The sequence below is a fragment of the Neofelis nebulosa genome, chromosome X (assembly GCF_028018385.1).
Source record: "Neofelis nebulosa isolate mNeoNeb1 chromosome X, mNeoNeb1.pri, whole genome shotgun sequence".
In the NCBI taxonomy this organism is placed as follows: Eukaryota; Metazoa; Chordata; class Mammalia; order Carnivora; family Felidae; genus Neofelis; species Neofelis nebulosa.
This window is the reverse complement of record NC_080800.1, coordinates 73,388,079-73,397,517: the sequence shown is the minus strand read 5'-3', so window position 1 is coordinate 73,397,517 and position 9,439 is coordinate 73,388,079. Positions and strand designations below refer to the sequence as shown.

Below are 9,439 nucleotides of genomic sequence, written 5' to 3'. Positions count from 1 at the left end.
AGGAATAACTGAGAGGTTCCTTATTGGACAGGAATTTGGATGGACTCAAGGATTTTAGTGGAAATGAACCGAAGAGAAAGTGAAAACATTTTAGATAAACTAAGGCAGGGCCATGGTTTCAGTTTGTTTTTTCATTAGGCTTTTAAAAATTCTGGCCTTGGTTTTTCATTAGGCTACAATGAATATTTGGATGTACAGAAATTTCTTTGGGACAGAATAGTTAGATGCCTTTTCCATTTTTTTTTTTGTTCTCCACTGCAGGTAGTTCTCAAGAAGAAACTTTTTAGAAATAATAGATGTTCAGAAATGATTTTCCAGTCTTTGCTTCACTACATTCTTTTTGCTTCCCAGTACAGCCTTTCCTCCTAAAAACAGGTTCACTAAGCACACACAGCCAGGAAAAGGCAATCTAATATGTCTCAATAGAACAACTGAAGACACGGATATTGGCCTGTTTAAACAAGTGAACTGAAATAAGATGTATGTTCATATTTGTTTGGAAAGAACCAAACAAAAGGAAGCTTTGCAAACACCAACCTAGTTCCTGAATTTTGATTTGCACTATGACTCTACTTCAATGACTGCAGTTTGAAATTTGAAAATAAAAACTCAGTGACAATTGACAAAGTCAAATGCTTTTATTTATACTGAAGTGAGCAAGTACATTTTTAACAAAGAAGGTGTACTTTAACTTAATATATGATAGAACAGAGAAACCATACATGTTTCTAATCTCTAACACACTACTGCATTTTTCCCCTTAAAATACAAAAAGCCAAGCTGAATTGAGCATAGAAAAGCCTCAAATATGGTCAGGTTACTTTACCCATTAGGACTTAGCTCATATTCTTAAACTGATCAACTGAATGCAAGGACAAAGTTACATCATTGCATTTAAACTGTACACATGTTCATTTTTTAAAATGTAATATAGATTGAATAAATGCTTCAGTAAACAAAGCTTTGCTATAAACGCAATTGAAATAACTCCATGTTGAATAGTTTCAGAGATAAACTGGAATCAGAAGCATCTTCATTTATGTAAAGCCAGCGAAGACCTTTCATGCTAAATAAAACTGTTATGCCATTGCTAAACAGTAATAGCTACCTCCTTAAAAAACAAGTTAGTTCTTCTGAGAAATAATTCTCATATGTGCTTAAAAATACTGAACTTCTATTTTCAGGAATCCAAATAATCTGATGTAAGAGACTTGATTTAGATTGGTAAAATTTAAAATTTCTTAACATTTCTATAGGTAAAGTGTCAGTTTTTAAAGATCTTTCAAGTTTTTTGCTATAGTGTCTCCACTTCCCACAGCACTGAAGACCTTGAAGACTGATAAGACTAATTTCATAAACCGTGATGTTTATAGTAATCCACAAAAATTTTTCTTTTTGTACATAATGGTATGTTTGAGATCCCTATGGTTTACCACAACAAGGAAGAAGGAGTGTATGGTTATCATCTAAGGTAATGATAGCATTGTACATTTATAACTTCCCCTCCTAAGCTTAACCCTGAAACTGTGTATACTGCATGAAGGCAGACTAATTATGAGTATCAATTTAACCACGTGTTTGGTCAAACCAGTATCTACTTAAATGTTGACAATCATAAGAATCCATACCATCCATATTTGTTTCTGTGGATAAAAATTATATTTGGAAACAATTTTCAAACAGCAATTCTACATCTTTTTGTGTAACCTTGCTCTCTTCCATAGCCATGGCTTATGGGCTGAGTCTCTATCCAGCTACCTCATAACAATTCACCTTTTGTCACAAAAGAAGAATCAGGAAAGAAAGTATGGATGTACAAATCCATTACCCATGCTTAAGAAACACCTAATGTACAAATCCATCACCCATGCTTAAGAAACACCTAAAGTCTGTGTTTGTGAGTCAAATGTATCAACTTCACACATGAAAGAGAGTACATTATCATTGTTGGACTGATATTTCTAGTCTAAAATATTAATTCAGTCTAGTCAAAGTTTAGCATTGCCAGGAGGAAAATATACACTTTTTATGCCTTTTGTATAAAATATTTAAAATATTTATTCTTTCTCTATAGAGGTATTGTGGGGAGTCGCTGGAATTTTCTGGATAATACCTCAGAACCAAAAATAAAGGTATGATAAGGTAAGAGAATAATAAAAGTCTGTGTTAGATGATCTAGAGGGTCAAACTTCATTAAACGGCAACCAGATATTTTGCCAAAGAGTCTGTGGAATTCACCTGAATTTTTCCTAGGACCAGAAGAAAAATAGGTTGAATTTGGGGGAATTGTTAAGTAGTCTGTCAGCCTGGAGAATTGCTTAGATTCCTTTGTGGCATCTGAGCACAGATATTTGATAAAATTCACCAGATACCTGCTCAATTTTCCATTCTACCTCATCTTCTGTACACACAGCTTAAAGGTCAAAGAAAAGCTCTTCAGCCTCAAATGGAAAATGGTCATTTTATCAGGATTGAATTTTATACAATGTAGCTAAAGTTTAAATCATGCAATATAAATTGTGAACATTACAAACATGAAAGCAATGGCAAAACAAAATAATATCTTATAGAAAAGGTCCATAAACCCAGTAACAAATGGTAAAAAGCAATCACCATTTACCCTTTAGAAAAATGGTTTCTTAAAAACCTCTTTTCTTTATTATGTTTAATTACTGCCTTTATAAAAACAGACAAACATATCTGCCCACAACCTTCATTAAAAGTGCTGGTTTACAAGGCCTATCAGGAACTATTTCCACAGCAGCTGAAATCCAAAGTAAAACTAGGCTAACAAGAAGAAGACAGTATTAATATGAATCAATGTTTCTACCCAGAATACAATAAATTAAGATTTCATAGTAGTAAAATTTTTCTCCTAATTTGGAGGAGAGTATCAAAATAGATTCTTGTGCAGCATGCTGTATAATGCTGACACATATTCTGTTATTGTTTTACATATACCAATACTGAGTGATCATCAGGAAAAAGCCAATATTGACCTGCTAACTGATACTGATCCTTGGAACAATCTCAAAGTTTGCCACATTTCAATTTCAAAATACATTTTAGCTATAATGAGTGATTAATCATTTAGTAGTAGCTGTCAAAGTAAACTCTTAGATAAAAGAAAACATCTGGAACCATAAATAGAGGAGAGCAAAAGCTGAATTTCAATCCAAACCCAGCATGCTCACTTCATTAGGAACAGGAAACAGCTAATTAGTAATTAAATGTCTCATGTTTTTAACAGGATTTGTACTTGACTTCCAAAAGAAATTCTATAATATGCACCCTAGATATAAATAAGATTAAAGATCAGGAAAAGCAACCAACAAAACCTCTCTAGAGGAATGTTATGGAGATTGGAAATTTATAAGGAGTGGTACACAATGACATCTGGGAAGAGCTGACACAGTTTATTCCATTAAGATTTACCAGATAAGTAAAAGGGTGAATGTGACATACACAAATGTGACCATTAAAAATTTGGCCCATATAGTCCTTCCATTTATACAGCACTGCCAGACATGGACATGCACCATGGCACAAGAGTCTGAGTATGAGCTTCTGCTGATCAGTTATGTTTAAAAGGCCACACCAAGTTGTTACAAACTCAGAAAGTGTGAGATTGGCTTTCTGTGTCATACATCTTAAGCTTATGAAAGGAAAAAGCTAAAATAAGGTGTTACAAAAAGGCAAATATGTGGGAAAGGACTAGAACAAAACATATGAGGATTTCTTATAGTTCAATCAAAATGAATTAAACATATCTATTTGTAAAAAGACATTAGTTTGTTTTTATGCTGTTTGACTATCAAATAATGAGACATTTCTGGATGTTATATTTTTAGTCATAACTTTTTATTATTAAATTCAGATATTTGATATTAAAACAAGTTTTAAAAATTTTATTTGCCTCTGTCCATGACTTGTTTCTGATCTTATTTCACTGAATTAGGTTAAAGTAGCACACCTACTCTACACAAGTAGACCTTCTACAGACTATCAAGAGCACAAGAAGCCAAATTCCTGTGTCTTAGAAGAAATTTTTTCAGAGTATGGAATGACTGAATTGTCACATTAATATTAATTAATGTAACATTTTAAAATGTGTAGAGTAGGTGGTCATTACAACAGAAATTGCATGTACTTCCACAGGGAACTGATTATTGGAGAATGGATTAAACACAGAATTGGCCTTTTACATAAGAAAAGTGGTGTTTTTGTCACATCAGAATTTAATTCTAGGCAGTTGTAAAAATAACATAACAGATTAGATTTTGTTTGGTGTAAGGAGGGCATTATAGGATGAGACATTAAAATTTTTTTATCACTAGATGCCACTTAACACATTGGAATACTACTTTATTAGATTCTTAAGAGGCATGAACGCAATGATGACAGGTATTGCCACCATAATGATGACAGGTCTTTAGTCATGTCTCCATTAAGTAAATGGTTAAAAATATTTGTGGGAATTTCCTGGACAATTCGGACAAATGACCCATTTGTTTCTAATTACTGGAACATCTTAGGCATCTGGTCATATCTAGATCAGGAGGTGAACAACGGAAAATAATCATGATGTTACCGATCCATCATATCTGCCTTTTTCCTTTCTTATGTCTATACATTTTTCAGTCTGGTTAGTTGTTGATTAATTAATAAAGAGGAAGCAGGATTGGAGATAGGAGGAGAGCAGAAAAGAATAAAAGGGGTATTTTTAGTAGCTTGGCTATATTTTTTATTATTGCCTTCTTTACAAATAATGAATGTGCTAGTAGAGATTAAATGACTTGCTTTACCATCAACAGATCAAAGGAAGAACTAGGTATGGTAAAATCTACAAACTAGATTTGTCTATATTCCCTTGGAGAACACTACAGGTAACGTGCTTTTTGTTTGTTTGTTTTTGTTTTTTTTTTTTAGAAAAGTGAGCTCCAAAGCAGTGATAACAAATATTGGTCATTTGCACAAATGCGTTATCTCCTCACATACTTCCTATTAAATCCCAGGTCAGGCAAATATAAAGCTATTTCATAGTAATAACAGCTTAAGTGGGTCTACATTTAAATTTCTGTCACACCATTTAGAAATAGCATTTTCTCTGTCTTAAAAATTCTAGCACCTGCTTACCCCACTAGGATGCTGTGTGGATTACTGTGATAACGTTTATGAAGCACTATGAGCTCCATGGAAGAAAGGGGTTATAGAAGTGTAAAGTATCATGTTCTATCATCATTATGATTATTCCTTAAAAACTTGTGAAGCCCATTCTCTAGCACATTTTTCCTGTACGGGCAAGGTTCTATTTATCAGTAATGAACAAATAGCAATTGAAGGTTCCATATTTTAAGAATTTGAGTATTAATTCTAAAGAATTACAGCACTAGATAAGCAGGTAACTGCTACAGCACTCTATTCGTGCTTATGATCAGTTGGAGTTCCGTCATCAGTGTTCAGGCTGCACAGAAAAAACAATAAGACCTGGTCAAAATTTCATTACAACAAAGAAAACCTAAAATCTATTCAATGAACTTCACTGAAAACCACTAACTGGCTTTACAGTATTTTTTGTGCTATATATGTTCAAGAATTTAATAAATCTCTGTGCAATAAATCTATTATTTTATTAGGCTTATCCCTTAAACATATATTCACTCATGTGAGTTTTATTCTATTAAAAACAAAATTACACAAAGGTGAGCAAAACTGTAGATTTACAGTAGTGTAAAGTTTAATCTTATTCTCTACAGGTGATATTGACAATATAAAAATAGTATAAATGATATTTTCTAACTCTAAAATATCCTTATGAGCCCCTTGTGCATGTGCTACATCTTTACAACCTGCAGTGAAATGAATTACTAGCCTAATAAGCAAGGCATTTAGAAAGGTTTCCCCCCCTTTATAATATAAAATGTGAATATAGATCCACACCATTTTCTCTGTGCCAAAATCTTTACTAATAATTGCAATTTCCCCTCAGGATGAGATTTCCTTCCCTGACAGAATGGTTATTTATAAGTAACTTCTCATTGTGTATTTATTTAATTTTTTTTTATTTGAGTATAGTTGGCACACAATGTTACACTAGCTTCAGGTGTAAAACATAGTGATTCAACATCTTTATATATTGTGCTATGCTCACCACAAGTGTAGCTACCATCTGTCACCATACAAGGCTATTACGATATCATTGACTGTATTCTCTATTCTGTGCCTTTTATTCTTGTGACTCATTCATTCCATAACTGGAAGCCTATATTTTCAGGAAGCAAAGATGAAAGCCAATAAATGAGTCTATTATGTTTTTGAAGATTGAATTTATGTTTAGAGAAAAAATATTTTTCTTACCCAGGGTTCATGTTTTCTTCCAAGTGTTTCCTCACCACTTAGTCACTCATATAAACAATGGGATTAAGGAGTGAACTTGTGATGAGCACCAGGTGTTGTATGTAATTGTTGAATCACTAAATTGTATACCTGAAACTAATATTATACAGTTTATTACTAACTAACTGGAATTTAAATAAAAACTTAAAAAAAAAACATGGGATTTTCCTAAGAACTGATAGGCTTCATCACAGGCATACTTTGGGCTATCAAACATTTATTTTGGGGTAGTTACCTTACTTTTTTCCTTTCTTAAATTTTATTTATTTTGAGAAAGAGAGTGCACATGGGCATGAGTGAGGGAGGGGCAGGGACAGAGAGGGAGAGACAGAATCCTAAACAGGCTCTGTGTTGTCAGCACAGAGCCTGACATAGGGCTCAATCTCATGAACTGTGAGATCATGACATGAGTGAAGATCAAGAGTTGGCTGCTTAACCGACTGAGCCACCCAGGTGCCCCTGGGGTAGCTACATTATTCATGAATTAATGGCAATATTTTATAAATGATTTCTCCAACTAAGTATTTAGTTTCATGTTTTATTTAAGTTGTTTAATTAATGGGCACTATATTATTTGGCACTAGATAAGATCACATCTGAAAGGCCATGTTTTCCAAACCTGAATAAGAGAGAGATAAAACACTGTGCTGGTTAATGTTCCACTTCAGTCTTAGGTTCAACCCAAATTAAATATTCAATTAATTGTATGAGATCTACTTAAATTGTGGAAACTTGTTCAGAATGTGGCATTCCCAAATCAAATAAGTGATAATAGTTTAGGGTCCAGTTTGTCATTAGTACAGTAGTAAAAATACAGAGCTACTAATCTGAAAGTAGGGAAAGTACACTAATGTAAGAAATGGGAAGATAATAAAATAGTACAACATTTTATTACTTTTTGTCTAGAGAAAGCATTGCTTTAGAGTTATCTTTAGCAGTATCTGGTGTTGATTTTATAATGTGGTATTTTAAAAAATGGAAGTTTCTTGAAAATAGTAACCACTTGACTTTATTAGCCCCCCCCCAAATTTCTGATATATGCTTTAATCAAAACAAAGATCAGTATAGGCTGTCTTTTCTTACTCACAGTGGAATATCAACCTCTCTTGCTCACTTTTAGCTCACTTTGTTTTTTTTTATTAATTCTTTAATATACCTTTTTCCCCTTTATTTAATTTCTAGTCCTTGTAAGCCACCCTTAAAAGGTGATTTATTTCATTCATTCAAATATTAACTCATTTATTCATTTTTTATTAAGCACTTGCTACATAAGGCACAGTACTTGGTGTTCTGAGGATAAATTATGAAAATATATTTGCCATAACTATATACTGAAGAGAATGTTTTAAAGCAAGTTTTACACATCAGTTTTATGCCGAATATTTCACTCTTACTAAAATCTACACATGGAAACACAAATAATAACGTCATATATATTTTATAGGGTAATGTAATAATGATATCTTGTATTTGTCATACTTTCTGACAAGTATGGATCTAACTTTCTGATGAGGATGATTAGGCAAATATAATTAATATTTTACTAAAATTAAGGCAGAGAGAGGTTGAATGACTCTTCAAGGTTAGCAACCGAGTTAGAGAGTAAATAATTCTGACTACTAGATTAGTGCTCTTCCTACTACTTCATTGTGTCTCCCACAGACCAGTTATAAAATGTCAATAAAATCACATGTGTCCAGTACACAGACCTGCAACTGTTGAGCCACACTAAGATCTAGATGTACTTAAATTCTACTTTCCTGCAGAGAAGAGAAACAAAAAGAAAAAAAGAATAAATAAAAACTAGTATCTATGGAACATTGATTGTTAGGAAACATACTAAGTCATTCTAAGCACTTGTTTCACATGTGGAATTCCAGATTCGTTCACTACTTATTATAGATAATTCCACGATGAAAAGTGGTAAGTTGTTTATGTTTTTATGTCATTCCTCTAAAAATCTAAAATTAATTATATCACTCACCTTTCATAAGTAAATAAGGTATAAAATGTTTTGTAAAGGTCAAATTTATTTGAGTGTTGTTTAGGATGCATATTGCAGATATTTTAATTTAATACTTAAAAGTACAATTAAGGGGCACCTGGATGGCTCAGTCGGTTAAGCACCCAAGTCTTGATTTCGGCTCAGGTCATGATCTCACAGTTGGGAGATCGGTTCTTTCTCTCCCTCTATCCCTTCCCGCTGATCATGCTCTCTCTCTCTAAAAATAAGAAAAGCAAGAGTACAATTAAGTTCTTCTTTTATAACTTTTAAGTATTCCTTTTGTATGTTAAACTAATAGAAAAACACTAGAAATCCCTCATTTCAAAGGAATTAAAATGTGCACTCAAAATATGGAGGAAAATGAAAATGAAAGTAATGGGAAGACATTAATGTTTACTTGAACAACATTAAAAATGACCACATCCAGCATTTCCCATAGAGGGTTGAAATACAGTTAGCAGGAGATTGTAAGATTTGAGTTGCAGGTTTTGCCTCACTCATTTTAAATGGTTACTCACCAATGCTGAGATCAACATGATATCCATTTGTATTTTTAAAAATTTATTTGTTGAGAGAGAGACAGACAGAGAGAGAGAGAAAGCAGGGGAGGTACACAGAATTCCAAGCATACTCTGTGCTGTCAGCACAGAGCCTGATGAGGGGCTCGATTCTACCAACCGTGAGATCATGACCTGTGCCAAGATCATGACCTGAGCTGAGATGAAGAGTGTGATGCTTAACTGACTGAGCCACCCAGCAGCCCCCATTTGTATTTTTTTTAAGAAAATAAGAGGACTTAAACATTTATGGTGCAATAGGGAAATAGTGAAGGAATGCTTTTAAAATGCTGCTTTCTTAAAAGAGAAATTGGTGAAAATGTTGTCCAAATACCTATTTGCATTATTGAGGTAAGTAGATTCCAGCTTCAGTATGCAGAATATTACTAATGTTAATTTTCAAACATTAAACAAGTGAATTATAAACTGTGGGGATCATCAAATTAGGGGACTCCGAGGAGGTCTGTATAACATTCTAAAG

At 33.2% G+C, this 9,439-nt stretch overlaps 1 protein-coding gene across 1 annotated transcript in view; it reads right to left on the bottom strand.

Annotated features, from left to right (window-relative positions):
* Positions 1 to 2,291: 2,291 nt before the first annotated feature.
* Positions 2,292 to 9,439, bottom strand: part of DACH2 (dachshund family transcription factor 2) — a 748,066-nt gene continuing 740,918 nt past the window's right edge. Inside the window, exon 13 of the mRNA XM_058712506.1 lies at positions 2,292 to 5,464. Within this exon, the coding sequence (XP_058568489.1) occupies positions 5,460 to 5,464 (5 nt within the window). The 3' untranslated portion in view covers positions 2,292 to 5,459. The remainder of the gene's footprint in view (positions 5,465 to 9,439) is intronic.